This window comes from Puntigrus tetrazona, chromosome 9, assembly GCF_018831695.1.
Source record: "Puntigrus tetrazona isolate hp1 chromosome 9, ASM1883169v1, whole genome shotgun sequence".
Taxonomy (NCBI): Eukaryota; Metazoa; Chordata; class Actinopteri; order Cypriniformes; family Cyprinidae; genus Puntigrus; species Puntigrus tetrazona.
Window position 1 is genome coordinate 1,695,563 of NC_056707.1, and position 17,814 is coordinate 1,713,376.

Here is a 17,814-nt window from a genome sequence, read left to right on the forward strand (position 1 = left end):
AGTGCTATGTGATCTTAGTGCAGCGTTCGATACTATTGATCACAACATTCTCTTGAAGAGACTAGAAAACTATGTTGGCATTAGAGGAAGCGCCTTAGCATGGTTTAAATCATATCTATCTGACCGCTATCAGTTTGTAGCACTAAATTAGGAGGTATATCGCTCACAAGTGAAATATGGAGTTCCTCAAGGCTCAGTGCTAGGACTGTTACTTTTCAACCTATACATGTTACCTCTGGGAGATATTATCAGGAGACATGGGGCTAGCTTTCACTGCTATGCTAATGATACTCAGCTGTTATATTTCAGTGCATCCTGGTGATACAAAAAACTGAGAATCTAACAGAATGCATAGTTGATATAAAAAAACTGTATGATGAGTAACTTCTTAATACTAAATTCTGAAAAACGGTGCTAATAATTGGACCTAAAAACCCCACATGTTATAATCTAGACACTTGATGGCTGCTCTGTTAATTCTTCATCATCAGTTAGGAACCTAGGTGTGCTGCTTGACAGCAATCTTTCCTTCGAAAACCATGTTTCCAGCATCGGTAAAACTGTGCTTAAAAATATATCCAAATTACGACCTATGCTTTCAACGTCTAATGCAGAAATATTAATTCATGCATTTATGATCTCTAGGTTAATGCTTTAATGGGTGGTTGTTCTGCATGCTTAAACAAAGTTCAGTTAGTCCAAATTGCAGCAGCTAGTGTCCTTAATAGAACTAGTGTGATCATATTAGCATATTAGCGGTTCTGTCAAAAATGCATTGGCTCCCTATCAAACATCAGATAGATTTTAAAATCTTATTAATTACCTATAAAGCACTGAATGGTTTAGCTCCTCAATACTTGAGCACATTATAGTCCTGCACATCTGCTACGTTCTCAAAACTCTGGCCATTTGATAATACTTGCAATATCAAAATCGACAGGAGGCGGCAGATTTTTTTCTGATCTTTTCCGATTTAGCACCCAAACTCTGGAATGATCTCCCTAACTAACCCTAACTCTGTTCGGGAAGCAGACACACTCTGTCAGTTAAAATCTAGATTAAAGACACATCTTATTAACCTAGCCTACACATAACACTAACACACTTTTATTATTAAAATTTTTTTAAAGGATTTTTAGGCTGCATTAATTAGATCAGCTGTTATGGTTAAGTTCTGGGCGTCCGGTCAGAAGAGAACTGGCCCTGACTGAGCCTGGTTTGTCCCAAGGTTTTTTCTGTATGGATGGGGTTTTGGCTCCTTGCCGCTGTTGCCTCTGGTTTGCTTTGTATCGATTATCGTTGAATTGATTACAGAGACCGGTTCTGCATTTAATAACAAATTGTTCAATCTTGTCATTATACATCCCTATCATTGTATTCTTCTGATGGCGTGAGAGTGACTGTCAGGCATGGTTGCGTTCCACTGTACTTTAGACAGGCACTTGCTAACTCCCCTAAGTGCTTCTCCTCGGGGTTTTTCCAATTCAGCCCATTGCAAGGGTGCTGCCTTTGCGAGTGAATGGCATAAGAAAAGGGACGAACTCATGTCCAACACACTTTCTTTCTGAAGGTTCATTTGGACGATGAGGGAAGGATTAAGGTTTAACAATGGTAATCTACAGACCTAATTCAAGCTCCATCTAAAGCAAATCCATGCACAAAAGTGCTAAAAATGTTATATGGGAAAGCTACTGCTGGGTTGAGCTGCAGCATCTCACAGGGTTCCTAAATTTTCAACAATAAATTTCCATGACTTTTCCGAGAGAATAATCATGACCTGTTTTGTTATTTTACAATAAGAATCCAAATCTGTTAAATTTATCATAGCATATGTTAAGTAAAATTAATAATGATATTGCTATTGCAACTGTTAAATAAATGATAATATTGTAATATTCAAAGCAAGAACGTTTTTTTTTTTTTTTTGCTTTGAAAACTTTTCTATTTCTCAGCTGTTTACTCCTGTCGGGTTTTACTCGCCATTTCTAGATGAGGATAAGGAACTGGTGTGTTTTCCTCAGAAATTAGTTTCTTTTCTGCATATTATTACAGGTGCGGCCAGGCTTCAGGTCAATTCTCACATCATAGACTCGGGCGATAAGCACTTTTAGAGAGAACTACAGATATGATTAGGCTATAACGAAAGTTTTTAAGTGGAAAATCTAGCTTTCTATAGATATATGATGTTATTATTGGTTGTTTTTTGTGAAGAGCTCCTGTTCTTCCTGAAAGTGCATCTTTGTTTTATTTTATGAATATTGTGATTGCGCACAAATAAAAGTAGACAATTTACATTTCCAATTAATGTAGTATTCATCTGAAAAAAATGACAGCAAAGGCTATTTGTTTCCACTGAAAAAAATGCAAGTGATTGCGCTGGTGCCTCTGTCCTGCAGATATTACCATCGTATATAAAAATGTTTCAACGTAATAATAAATGTGTGATGGTATGTTTATACTGTTTAATCTACAGATTTTATTTTAGGCAAGGCAAGCAGTGATGATTCAACAAGGCATCAGCTCACCGTGTGCCTTTTAAAACTGTTTTTTAAAAAACTAAAACAATACACATATTTAAAGAACAGAAATGCTCCAAATGTTACCAAAATTAACTTAAAAAAAACCCAAATCAAAATATAATTTTGCCATTGCACACAAAATTGAACTCGAAACAGTAGTACGCCTACACCGTTTTGGGAAAAGACCTGAATACACCCGAACGCAGTTTTTCAGACTACATATGATAATTATCTTGTTAGCTTAAAGTAATGAAAATTAACTTGTTAGCGCAGCCATTTACTGATGTCGAGGTCTCCGGCAGATTGTTGTTGTGTCTGTCATCCTTTTCTTTAATGGTTGCAAAACAACAGTAAGGACCAGTTTTGCCAACTTTTAGACAAATTAATTACTAATTAGTGCCTTAATTAGTGCGACCTGCGTATACTCTTCCCTCAAGCCTGAAGACAACTGAATAGCCCTGCCCTAAGCTACGGATTACGTTTGAACATCCATCACTTTCAAGTCAAAGGCTGTGAGAATGAGTATGAGACATAGCCTTTGCGCATTCCCACAATGTAATATAGATTTTAGGAAAAATAAATCAACCCAGAAAGTTTTAGAAAATATCGTTTAAAAATTCTATGACTTTTCCAGGTTTTTCATGATCGTACACACCCTGATCTCAGAACAGCATGTGTACATTGTCCAGACAAATTGAAAAATGAAATTATTTCTGCTGCTCATTGCTTTGATAGTTTGTAAATGCAAAATTCTCTTTATACACCAGTAAAAACACAGACACTCTCTCACACTAAACAACATTGTCAAATATACATGTCAACTGTACAAAAGTGTTGATGGCTACAAAAATGCCATGAAGCATCAAAGGTCCAAACTGTTAGAAGTCTCTGTTAATCCTGACAACATTTTAAACTAGGACAGGGTAATATCACTGTCCTTGTCATTGCTGGTGGTGTCAGGAAGGCTCATGTCTGTCAAGCATTTTCCCATGAGTGTTTGTTTTATGGCTAATGGTTTATTGAGCTTCATAGGTATGAAGATGTTTGAGGCACAGTGCTCTTTAAGATATTCCCCTCCGTTCTCCTCATAATCATGACGGCTGATCCAGCCCTGAGCTTCAGCAGGGTTCTTTAACGCCCATTCACATGCCCCAAACCAAGCGTCCAGAGCTGGCCGTCTTGCCAGAGACACCTACCAGACAAGAAACACATACTCAAATCAACAACAATAATAATAATAATAATAATAATAATAATATCCTTAGAAATATACAATTTTCACAAGCATAATGATTCAAGTAGTTGTGACTGAAAATCAGACCTTAAAATGTGACTGGAAGGGTCTGATTGCGAGCAGGTCTCTCTGCACTCTTTCTTTTAGTCCCGGGTACTGCAGGTTTCCTCCAGTTAAAAACACATTCTTCACAAGTGCCTCCTGCTGTTCAGGCGGGTACCTACACACACAGAAATCAGAGCATCACTTTCTATTTTTTACTTTGGATTTAAACTGAACTTGTAGCTAATGTATATCATTATAAATTGTAGCAACACCTCTCACTTTATCTTTTAGACATGGATAATTTTTATAGCAATAATCTTGGGGGGTAGACTCAAGTAATGTATTCATCTGGTTTTAGCTAGGTTTCTGTCAAACAGAGAAAATTTAGTTTGGTTCTGATCATTAAACAAGTCTTTTATATAAAGTGATTTTACAGAAAGGCATCTGATATTCAGTAAGCCAAGTTTTATTATTTGCTTATAAACAGTTTTTATTTGTTGAACATCAATTAAACTTGCTTTTAATTTGGTTTGAACATTCTCTATGTATTCTAATTCGGGGAGCAGACACAGTATCTATAGTGTGATATCTAAGTGAAAAAGAATTAACTGCCTTCTTTATTTTTGTAACATACATTCAATATAATGTTCCTGCATTAAAGTTCATGCAGCAGGCCAACTCGGTGACTGTGAGGCACACTAGTCACGGGTCAAAATACAGCTCTTCCGTTCCGATCAGAACATAAAACAGGTTCTCCCCACTCAGTGAAGCATCTACTGAGAAACCTGATGAAAGTACACTAGTAAACGGCGATTCTATTGTACGGAATGTGAAAATAGAGACACCAGCCACCATAGTCCAATGTTTACCAGTCAGAACGCCTAACATCTTGGCAAATTTAAAAGTGCTGGCTAATGCTAAAGACTGCCATTCACATCGGCACTAATGATTTTTGACTTCACCAGTCAGAGATCATCAAAAATAACATTAAAGAGATGTATGAACACGTTAATACGCTCTTGTCCCTTCCCTGCTTACCGGGGTGATGTGATTCACAACAGACTGTGGTGCCAGCAGAATAAAACAGTTTTTTTGGGCAGAACTATATTTCAGATCATTATCTAGTATTGTGTGAACTCCATGAACTCTGCAACTTATTACATATAGTAGAATCACTCCCACCACAAAAGAGTGAACTATGTAAAAACGATGTACTCTCTTTTCTAGCAAATGACCTTATTCTATCATCTGATTGTGGATGTGTCACGTTATTAGTGCCGTTGGATCACAGTGCTGCATTCGACACTATCAACCACAACATTCTCTTGAATAGACTAGAAAACTATATTGGCTTTGGTGGAAGTGCCTTAGCATGGTTCCAATCTTATTTATCTGACCGCTATCAGTTTGTAGCAATGAAGGAGGAGGTGTATTGCTCACAAGTGAAATATGGAGTACCTCAATGCTCAGTGCTAGGGCCGTTATTTTTCACACTTTACATGTTAACTCTGGGTGATATTCTGAGGTGGACATGGTGTTAGCTTTCAATGCTGATGATACTCAGCTCAATTTCTTCACTGTCAGGTGATACACAAATTGAGAAACTAACAGAAAATGCTAATTATCAAACCTAAAAACCCCATATGTAATAACCTATAACACTGTCTAACACTTGATGGCTACTCACTTAATTCTTCATTATTTAGGAACCTAGGTCTTTCCTTTGAAAACCATGTTTCCATCATATGTAAAACCTCATTCTTCCATCTCAAAAATGAATCCAAATTACAACCTATGTTCTCAACATTAAATGCAGAAATGTTAATTAATGAGTTTATGACCTCGAGGTTAGATTATTGTAATGCTTTATTGGGTGGTTATTTTGCATGCTTAAACTTCAGCTGGTCCAAAACGCAGCAGCTAGAGTTCTTACTAGAACTAGGAAGTATGATCATATTAGCCCGGTTCTGTCAACGATTGCATTGACTCCCTATCAAACATCGGATAGAGTTTTTAAATCTTGGTAATTACTTATAAAGCCCTGAATGGTTTAGCTCCTCAATACTTGAGTGAGCTCTTATCACATTTCTGCATGTCCGCTGCGTTCTCAAAACTCTGGCCGTTTTATAATACCTAGAATATCAAAATCTGCTGCAGGCGGCAGATCCTTTTCCTATCTAGCACCAAAACTCTGGAACAATCTCCCTAACACTGTTCGGGAAGCAGAAACACTTGGTTAGTTTAAATCTAGATTAAAGACACATCTCTTTAACCTAGCCTACACATAACACACTAATTCGCTTCTATTATTCAAATGCATTAAAAGGATTGTTAGGCTGCATTAATTAGATCAGCCAGAACACTCTTCATAAGACACAATGTATTGTGACATTGTAAAAAGAATGGCATCTACGCTAATATTTGTTGGTTTCTTTCTTATTCTGTTTCTCAGTTTGTATCCAGATAAGATATCATCAGAGACCAAAACACCTAGAAGAGCCCTGTTGACAGATCACCACAGCTCTAGTATTTATATTTTGTGTGGAAGGCATAGGACTAAATCAGCACAGATCTGACCCCATTCAACTACCTCTTCTGACAGCTTAAAAAAAAAAAAAAAAAGATTTGTTAGACTTATTAGACTGATAAGCTCTTTGCACCTTTCTTTGTTCCTGGTACTGTAAAGTTACTATAAACCCTGCTGAAAAAAATGCTGTTTAGGTATGTTTTGAAGCTAGGATGCTGGTTTAAACTGGTCATGCAAAACATCAGCATAAACCAGCTTCCAATCTTTAAAACTAACCTAACCAAGATATGCTGTTTTTTTTTTAAACAGCCACATTTTCTCACCGTTGAATGACATGACGCATTTTAGTAATGTTGAAGTTGTTTTGCAAAGATTTGTATCAGGCAAAGCACTATAAAACATAGCAAAATCCTAACCTTCTAGTTGTTGTAGCTATGTTTAGGTATAGGGAATTTTTTGGGATTAATAATTACTCACTGTTCCAGAACAAACTGCATTGTCTCCATCAGGCCCATCTGCTCGTCTCCAATTAAAGATGGCTGGAATAAGATCTCTGGCACACGCAGACGCTCTGTGCCCATGAACAGCTGATGATACTCTGCCTTGTTAAACAATGGCTAACACAAAGTAGAAAAAGAACAAAAATCGAGACAAGACTATATAAGAACATGAATATAATAAACATTTATAATTGATGTCATTCCTTGCCTTTACTCTAAGATTACCTGAATAGCACTGGTAGTTTTTTCTGGCTCATCATTTTCCTGATTTAAATCTGATACCATTTCACTCCCATCTTCTGCAGGTTGATCCACCTCTGCAGGCTGTTTTAACAAGTTTTGCACAAAAAGAACATTTGCAAAACGTGATTATCCCCTTTATTCTATCATGTCTTAGAATTTGTATTCAGTAATCCAAACAAAAAAAAAAGACAGCACAATGGTATCACAAGGCCAGGAACACAAACAGAAGTATGTGTACAGTCACAAACCTCAGTCTTCATGAGTCTGTTCTGTTCCACACTCATGCTGAGTTTATGGATGTAAGATTGAAGCTCCTCCGCTGAGTCCATGTTGAGCTCCACCAGACTTCTGTGAAATAGTTCCAGAGAGCCATCCTCCAGCAGCTCCTGATGAAAACTTGACTATTACTGTGTGCATACAAGAGTGCTTCACCTCTATGCATGTAAACGTATGAGGCCATTCAAGACATATTTCAAACATTACTCACACACATACACACTCTCTCTGTCCACTCTCTCTGTCCAACGAAAAAGTGTGTTCAATGTAGGTATGCTAACGCAAGCCAATGACTGTTGAGCTTAATGTTACGTTGTGGCGTGATTCACGTAATCGCACATCGCACATGGTGTGAGTGTGGGCTTCCGTCAAGATCTGTCGTCGGGAAAAAGTTTGTAATTCGTTTGGAGACTGTTATATTTACCAAAATATAAGGCACAAAGCGTTTTGTGACTATTCTTGTTTTATTTAATCAAATTTTTAATCCCGCGAGTCATCACTTCAACATGCCGTGTGTGAAGCTGGCCTAGCGACCATAGAGACAGTTAAACTCTGGAACTCTGTTTGTAAATCAACCAAACTTCTTGGTGTTTGAGGGACTGAGGAGAGTTGTGTGTTTTGTCGCCGGTTGCGTTCATCGCGTGTTCCCGACGGATTGTGACAGGACGTGGAGTGCGTAAGGAACAAGATTGTTTCACAAATTCTCATTGGAAGAACACAAGAGCCTCATTTCCGTGAAGGATTATGTTGAATTCATCGTTTGTTTAAAGTGCACCAATGAACCGGGCCCCAACGTTTACAATTGCATATGGTTTGAGTAGATTTACATATGTGAAGCTACTGTGCATATAATACTGACATACTGTACTGAGTTTTCTCAAGGGTGATCTGGAAAGAGTTTTGTGTACTTTTAGTATTTGATTCAGAACACAGAAAGGGGTTGTTTTGGTTTTTCTTTATTGTCTGATTTTTTTTTTTTGTCCTTCTCCAAACTAGTTAATGCATATGTAAAACAAAAAATCTTTGTTATTCTTTATCTTTACCTCTTTGCAAATTTGTATTTTATTAGATCTGGCAAATTAATATATTGGCGAATCTAATTGTCGGGGATCCAGGATTCTTCTGGGAAAAATCTTAAATTAACCCCTTGGGGTAAAAGTCGGGTTACATGTGTTTTGGTGAATTTATTCCAGAAGATGTGTACTAGCTCCCTCTACCATTTAACAAATATAGCTCAAATAATCCAAGTATCAGTCAAGTATAGTTAAGTCATTTTAAGTATATTTCTGCTCTATAAAGCATTGTTAAGCTACACTTAAGTGTACATTTAGTCAATATGCAAAAAATAAATAAAATAAAAAGTTTACTTTAAAAAGTAGTCTAGTATATAAAAAAAAATAAATATATATATATATATATATATATATATATATATATATATATATATATATATAACCTTCTAATGCAAATGCTGAAATTAATGTTTATACCTGCTTACGTTTTTGTCTCTGTCTTTAAGTTAAGTAGTTTTTCTTGCCTTGAAACCATATAAAGACTGTGAATATTTATCGCTTTGCACAATAATTAGATCTCTTAATTTCATTTAAAATATTAATCTGATTATCGTAAAAACAGTGCCACCCACTGGACACTTGCTGCTGCTTCAGTCATCACTGATTGTCCAAATAAAGTCTCTTTGATACGGTCTTGGTGCAAGAGTGGAAAATGAGTTTCGTTCACATTTCGGGCTTACAATTTTCTTACAACTTTTAATGAAGGCAGTAGGTAGCAGTAAGTAATTGTCTTTTCACTGAACCATCTATTTAATGGATTCATTTAATAATGAAGCAAGTGACTCTTTATGAATATGCCATTGAATCATGTGACGTGTGAAAGGCTAGATGTGCAAGGGCTCAGCTGTACTTTGTACAAAACTCATTTAAAGTCAATTTCACATTTGCAAAATCTCTTAAAAACCTGTTACTCTTCTTAGTTCATTGCAATCTCACTTTCATTTTTATCAATGTAGCTCATTACACCCCACACTGAATCTATTAGGCCTACAGCAAAAGAGAAGCAGTTCTACTGACTTTAGACTTTAGTCCCTTAGACTTCACTCCCTGGAAGCCGTCCCCCGGTAATCATATGATCTACTGCCTTATATTTACTGTACCACACAGTCCCAAACACATCGCTAATCTGAGCCAGAAAATATCAAGCTACCCACACCTAAAAAAATGAGAATGAGTTTACGTGAGTGAGTTTGACGGTGCATGAGTACCTTGCACGGTCTCTTATATAAAAGGGAATCGCATGCGATTCTCAAGCACATCTTATCCATAAAACCTGTTCCAGTAGTAAATCACCACCACCTGTGTTCAGAAGGAGTGGCAGTTAATACCATAGTTCACTGACAAGCTAGGCAATATTGTGCTCATTATATCAGGTGATTTATTTGCGATAATGAACTCTGTTTATTAACGGCTGCTCCATCTCAATGCAGATGATGGTGATTTACTGCTCATCACGGAACCAGCTTTACTGACGAGATGCGCATGAGAATCCCATGTGATTAATTGCACAGCCCTAGTGTATACCTGCACAGACAGAAGCATTTCCAGTCGTTTCTGGTCTTCTTGTAATTTCTCTTCTCTCCGGCGAGTGTTGATTTCCTGTAGACGTCGGAGCTGTTGCGCTTTCCTCTCATTCCTCTCCTCGAGGCTCACACAAACGCCAGCTGCCCGCCCTGAAAATGGCAGCTGCACACGGTGAACTTCCCTCTCATAAAAGTTCGGACTTCGCCACTTCTCCAGCTCTGTCTCACAATTTATGAAAGTATGTTTGCATTAGTAAAAAACATTTATAGTCATGATGCAAAAAAAAAAATTATACTCCAAGTAAAATGAAAATTAACAACAAAAACTGATTTTGTATGCAAAAGACTTTTTTCCCCCTTTAAGGCTCAATTTTAGTACCATAAGACCAAACATTTTCCTCTACACTGAGTTCCGAATTATTAGGTTGAAATTCTGGTCCTGTTTTTTTTTTTCAACAATATTTTACCAATCCTCAAAGTACATCCATCTTAATAACTACTATTGATTTTGTCTTTAACCATATATAAGTGACATAATTGTTCATGAAGTCAAAAACTCTTTTTTTTTTTTTGTACCCAAGCAAATATTGGTACAAAACCTTAAAAAAGGACCCTCATTTTATATGTTGTGAAATCCATTAAGACTGATTCTTCATTGGCTTTATGAACAGATAAGTTGTGAGTGACTCTTCAGGAGCACTTAAGAGATTTGAGCCTGTTCTCATAATCACTCATAATTAGGTGTTGAGAAAAGACTCAACACCTAGAGTTTTTGACTTTCAGCTTCATGGACAATTATGTACGACTAAATACAAAATCAATGATTGATTAAGATTGATGTGGTTTGGGCTTGGTAAAATGTTCTTGGGGAAAAAATACGACCAGAAACTTATGACTTGATAATTCGGAACACAGTGTAATTAATTATTTTGTTCAATTAATGACAAAATCTGAAGTGTGCTGGTTTACCATGCTGATAGTCTTGTGCAACGTAGCTGTGCTGATGCAGCAGCTCCTCCATCCGGCTCAGTGTGATGGCAGTCTGGTTTGCTGGGTATTTCAGCTGCAGCAGTCTCTGAAGGTATGCTGCAGCCTGACCTCCACCCAAATTCACACGCTTACAATTTGAAGCATCCAGCCTGCAATTCAAATTATCCATATGCAAATGACATGCATTTAAAACATTTAATTTCCAATGGCATTATCATCTCATTTTGGCAACTCGTCATTCAGACAAACAAACCATTGATATACAATTTAAGCCTTTAAGAGAGAGAGGGGGCATTTAAATTGACAGAATTGAAAAGCAAAGATAGTTATTTGATGCAATACCTGCCGTTGATGATGGGCAGCACATGGGAGCAGTGATACCCTGATGACACGACAAGTCCTGTAGAGGCCAGATCTGCTCCATCACTGAGATTGTTATAATAGAAGCTGTATAAACTGTCCACACCATAAGCCACCCGTGGTACTCCATAACACTCAAAGAGAAGCTCAGACATCATCTGTCTGCAGTGAAGAGGGTTACAGGGTGGCTCGGTAATGACCACAGGATGATCCACATGACCCTAAGGGCACAAAGGTAAACTGTGTTATTTCTGAAAAGTTTTAAATTTCAACTACCAGCTTTAAAAAAAAAAAAAAACATTTATAGGGCTGTGCGATTATATAATCTCTATCGATATTCATGCACATAGCATCAATAAAGCCGGTTCTTTGATCAGTGGTAAATCTTTTTTTTTTTTTCTTTATAATGCAAACGCCAGTTAATACACACAGCCATAGATCAATGTTTCCATGCCAAGAGAAACAGTCCCTCCAATCCTAGGTCCTCCCCGGAGTCTCCTGGTGGGACTCGCCACGGAACACCACTCCAGGGAGACATCCGGGAAGCATCCAGAACAGCTGGGCGACCCGAGCGACCTCAGCTGGCCTCTTTCAATGTAAAGGAGCAGAGGGTCTTCTCCGAACTCCTCCCGAGTGGTCGATCTACTCACTGTCTCTAAGAGATCATCATAAAATCATTTGAAACCTATTTGAAGCTAATCAGTCACATGGGATAAATATTTATGTTAGGTGTATGTAAATTCATTGCAGGTAATATGTTGATTTTACATAGCTATTGCATAGTTTGTTAGTAAATTACTGCTCTGTGTAGTACATGAGGTAATGGAGATAATCACAGAACTGGCTTTACTGATGACGTGCAGGTGAACATTCTCAGGTTTGGCTTCAGATGATTGAGATTAAAGTGTTTTCCAGTTGAGACGCTTTGGTTGCTTGATTTGAAATATCCACGGCAGTACCGTATTTGCTTTGTTTTGTCCGAAGCTATAAAGTTTATATACTCTCAGCTCCAAAAAAACAACAACAAAACAAACCGATCAGATGGCAGCGCAAATAACTTTCATGAATCCCAAAATTTACATCAGAACAGCATTATGATCAATTCACACAAAAATCTGTTCTGCTCGTGGTTCATAAATGAGGCCCAATGAATGGCCTTGAAAATAAATAGAAAATTAAATAGCCTATTATTTTCAAGCATGTATAAACCGTATATAAAACAGCTAGTAAATATTGTCACGTCACATTATTTACCTCAGAAAAGTTATAAAAAATAATATAAATAAAAATATAAAAAAATCCACAGTAAAGACAAGAAAACAATAGATAACAATAAATAATTAAAATGTTTAATTTTTCTATACCTTATAATCATTTGCCTATGCTTTGTTGCAAACTTTATAAACGTTGTTGAACATGGAATAGACCTATATTAAAGCTCTAAATATTAAATATTAATATATATGTGAAACTAAATTTAAGTCTTTAGCCTCAATATTTCCTCAAACACAAAAAAAAGAGCTTAAAAAATGTTTATTAAAACAAAAAAAAAATATCAATAGTTAGGTTAGATAACAGAATGTCAAATCCATAATGCTGGAATTGCCTAAATATACAATATTACAATGATAATTATAAACCATATATTGCCATAGTCCTGTGTTTATTAGTCACGTTGAATCAAAAGTAGTTCAATAAACATAATCAGTGTTGTTTTCTCGTATTTGGGGTACATGTCGAAGTAACTTGTGTTGTAAAGTACTGTTTTGCGTTCTCAGACGTAACTACATTTTGCAAAAATCATATGGACAGATTACCTGGGTGTTTATTCCGAGGTGCATGAAAACGTAGTCAAAGATGAGCTCCTGTATGTCAAAATTAACCACCAAGTTGCGGTCGAACGCGCTCTTGAAAGTCCAGCGCAGCGGCTCGAGGTTGGGGATGTCATTTCCCACGTGCGCGCCATTGCGAGCGGCTCCTCTGCTGCGCGCCGCTACTGACCTGAACACGAGCCGCGGCTGATCCAACTGAGAAACACCACACGCCCAACCCGCGCGACATTGGAACGAGCCGTTATCTACTACTATCGGCGCCGGACATGGCTCCAGGCATTCCCTCTCCACTGTGAATACCGGATCGGGTGAACATTTGTAATCATCGAAAGTGTAAACACTGCGTTTATTACTCATGGTAGTAAGCAACAACCGTACACTAAACTCTCTCTCTTCTTCGGCACTATCCACTGTGTCGTTTATGTACTCAACTCATTATCGCCACCTGTAGTTCAGAGGCAGTTCAAAACAAAGACGGAGGCTTTGCGGTCTTGGCCGCTTGAGAGCGCGTGCACGCGAAAGGAAGGGCGCGCGCAAGACTGTCCCAGGTCTTCAAAATGCAGTGCCCTTAACGAACACTAAATCCACACTATTTCGATACTGCTCCAGAGACGTCGCGGAGAACTTTCCAGTGCAAGTTAAATAATTACATGTAATCTGTTAGTTAAATTTAGTGTTGTTTAATCAGTTTGTGTTTTGTAAAGCATTTGAAACAATCACAATTTATCACAATTAATAAATGTGTGTCGAATTAAATTTCTGTCCCCTAATCATTAACTTTTTGTCCATCAATAAACAAAACAAATGCAGGAAGACAGGATCACTGGAGAACTGGGACACTAGAGAAACAGGAGCACAGATCATGAGGAAATGCACTAAAAGTGACAGAAAACAGAAGTCAGAAGTCAGATCAAACATCAGCAAAGTTTAAGCCTTCAAGGTTACGATCGGGCAGCATGGCTATGAAGAGCTGTGGCTCACTTTATGCTGAGTGAGATGATAGGTCCAGAATGAGGTACAGGTTCTCGTTGTACACAAATCCTTCTTCCAGTAGGAGAGAAAGAAGGGGGCCTCCTTCCGACAAGGCTCTAGAGGAACAGAAACAAAAGCGTGGTGAGGCTTAAGGAGTGACACATGGAATGTGCAGTGCATACGGTATTGTGATGGGAGGTTGAGTGAGTAGGTGAATCAAAGGCACAGTCTTTCGATATAAACAAAACTAGATTGCTGGAGAACTGGCAGACCAGCAAAACAAGAGCACACGCAATGGGGAAGTACATACCACAGCTCCAACAAACTGAAGAGCTCTGGCATGTGCTTTATGCTGAGTCAGATAATGGGTCATGATGATGGGTCTTGAAATTAAAACTCAGGTGAGAGTGATCGCTGGGAATGGGTAGTGATTAAGCCTGACCTATGCCTGACAAGCATAAGCTTTAAGAGTATTTTCACATTTGCTTAGAACCTTGCTTCCTTTAAGAACAATGAAAACCACTGGCTCTCTGTCTCAAGTATTCTTGACTGCCATCCTTATGCAGTTCAGGAGGATAATGGGGAAAGGCACATTTAAAGTGTTAATAATATCATAAGCTACATTCTATTGTCAAAATGCTAGATATTAGCATACAGTTTGGTTTGGCAGAATGATTCTGTGCCAACACCCTGCCTATCCATGTAGCATGTCATGAACCCCCCTAGGGTTAACAGAACACAACAAGCAGATATCATTATATGTAGTTGATGATCTTTAATAATTCAAGATATATGAGTCTATACATTGGAAGCCAAATCCTGACTGAGCAAAAAGAGGAGTTGGGGATGGAGGAGGTTAATTTGTTCTTGAGAAAGTGGAAAAGCTGCTGATATAATACCAGAGAGAGCTTATATAGGAATGCCCCTGTGCATCTCCAACTCTGCTAAACTTCTAAAGCCTCAGCGCAACCAACTCGAAGAGAACTTTTAAAACTTCCAGTCACTAAGTGACCGGCTCCGAAACCAAGACAACCTTCATCCACGGTAAAGGAAAGTCATGTTTCAGTATAGAAAAGCTTAATAAACTTTTGTTTCATTATTAAGAATCGTGGTCTTGTGTGTTGTGTATTGTAAACTCAAACTTTGCACAGATCTGGGCTACCCAAGCTCAGCATTAGAAAATAAATTAGATTTAAAAAATAAGTAAATACCAATTCGGTGTTATTTTGCTGATCAAGAAATAAACTGAATTGGTAAGACACCCTTAACTGTATTCTAATTTTATCAAATCAACTCAAATTTGTTTCCCCAAATAATAATTAAAAGAAATAATTTAATTTGGTTTTCATGTTTTCATACATTTTTATAGTATTAAAGCCTTGAAATTATGAAAATATTTCAATGCTTTCTAAAAGCACAACAGACAGATTTACAGGAATGGGTGTCATCGAGCAGGATTTGTACAAAATTATAACAGCCAATGCACAAATTAACAGAATGTTCACTGGTTCAAACAGATACTGGTGTCATACTTGAATCAATGCACTCAGTGTTGATTGTATCTTGATTAGTGACACACACCTGATTAACAGAAACTGGGCCACACATGGGGGTACAAAATAGACCAGGGGCATGACATAGAAACTATATCTGCACGGTTGCATTCCTTTACTCTTTGCTTCCTGTTGGCATTTTGTCCTCATTTTATGAAACAGGTTTTCTCTATCTTTTAACAAACAGAGATGAAGTCAAATAAAAAAAAAAAGCACTGAACAAACACAACACCAATGAAAATGTCTCTAGATTTCCCTTAATGGCACTATACCATAAGGGGAAATGAAAAGTTCAGTTCATGTTCTGGTATCCAAAGGCAGAAGCAGTTTTTTATAAAAGCAACTAGCAGTTATTAGTTCTTCTATTAGCTCGCTCATGAAGGGAAGAACCTTTTAATAGATAAAAAAGCTTATGTAATATTAAAATATTTAACATTTAATAAAATATTTGTACAGATTAATAAATATTTATTAATTTGTACAACAAATATAAGTATATAAAGGATATCAATCAATCATTTTTATTTAAATAGTGCTTTTAATAACACAGGTTGTATCAAAGCACTGAACAGTATAAAGCAGAAGAATACAATGATAGGGATGTTATAATGACAAGATTGTTATTATATGCAGAGACGGTCTCTGTAATCAATTCGACGATAGTCGCTAGGTGATAGTCGTTAAGTGTCCCCAACAAAGCAAGCCAGAGTCGACAACGGCAAGGAACCAAAACCCCATCCATACAGAATGGAAAAAAAAAACCTTTGGAGAAACCAGGCTCAGTTGGGGTCAGTTCTCCTCTGGCCGGATGCCCAGCACTTAACTTCCAGTTCAATTTTAAACATAGCTGTGTCAGATAGTGTAAATGACTTAGTGTGTGTGTGTGTGTGTGCGCGTCTGGGGATTGGTCCACAGAGCGCATATAGGTGTTCTGGTCTCTGATGAACTTAATCTCTGGGTGCTGATCCACCATCTTATCTGGATACAAACTGAGAAACAGAATAAGACTAATATTAGCGTAGATGCCATTCTTTTTACAATGTACATCGTGTTTTATGAGTAGTGTCCCCGGTTCCAGCTGATCTAATTAATGCAGCCTAAAAATCCAACAGATTTGAATAATAAAAGTGTGTTGGTGTGTTATGTGTAGGCTAGATTAAAAAGGATCTTCCCAAACAGAGTTAGGGAGATTATTCCAGAGTTTAGGTGCTAGATAGGAAAAGGATCTGCTGCCCACAGTCGATTTAGATATTCTAGGTATTATCAAATGGCCAGAGTTTCGAGAACGCAGCGGACGGGCAGGACTATAATGTGATAAGAGCTCGCTCAAGTCTTGAGGTGCTAAACCATTCATCGCCTTTATAGGTAATTTCTGTACTTTATAGGTAATAGATATGCACTTTATAATTAAATCCACTCTTAAACCTTGGTGGTTTACTATTATTAGTAAATGTTGTTTTCACTAATACCACTCCAGACAATTTACCTAGCCTTTTACTTATCTTTCTACTGCTGCATAGCTTAAAGTATGTTACTGTGTATATTACTGTGGAACTATGGGTTGAATGGTCAAATTCATTAAAATATACTTGCAAGTTGCATGCAGTTTATAATTTTTTGTACTTTGCTGGTACATTTTAAATATCTTGGTATCTGCAGACAAATGAGTGGTAGCACAAGGAACTTACCTGAAGTATATGCACATGGTAACAAATAAGAAACACAGATGTACTTAGCAGTCATACATGAATGGCAATAGATTGTGTGGGTAAGATATATATATATATAGTGACAGGGTGAAGAATCACATGACAAGGAGAGCTCAAATAAAGACCCCAGAGGGTGGATTTATTGAACAATACGAGTGAATGGTGCTCTGTGGCTTCGTCGTGCTCAATCTTTCAATCTCCTAGGTGCCGTGGGTCCATGAGTGCTCTGTGGGACAATAAGTCACACACTGCTTATCTGGGAGTGAAAGAGACATTTTATTACACAGGAATAACCAGTTCTTCAAACTTTGTAAGCACTGCTTTGGAGAGCAATTTAACATTAACAGTCCTACACAAGCAATTGAAAAACAGTGTTTGACTTACCAAGCGTACTACACATATGTATATATATCAAAGTATAGTATGTATTATGTTTGTTACCAATTTTTACTGTGGTT

At 37.4% G+C, this 17,814-nt stretch overlaps 1 protein-coding gene across 1 annotated transcript; it reads right to left on the reverse strand.

The window, feature by feature from the left end:
• Positions 1 to 2,156: 2,156 nt before the first annotated feature.
• On the reverse strand, positions 2,157 to 13,542 carry actr5 (actin related protein 5). The gene is made up of 9 exons (XM_043249681.1): positions 13,108 to 13,542; positions 11,273 to 11,511; positions 10,910 to 11,079; positions 9,942 to 10,159; positions 7,317 to 7,454; positions 7,051 to 7,149; positions 6,803 to 6,942; positions 3,841 to 3,973; positions 2,157 to 3,711 (listed from the first exon to the last, which is right to left on the reverse strand). Exons 1-9 carry the CDS (start codon positions 13,477 to 13,479, stop codon positions 3,433 to 3,435), a joined length of 1,788 nt encoding a protein of 595 aa, XP_043105616.1. The 5' UTR covers positions 13,480 to 13,542; the 3' UTR covers positions 2,157 to 3,432.
• Between the last annotated feature and the right edge of the window lie 4,272 nt (positions 13,543 to 17,814).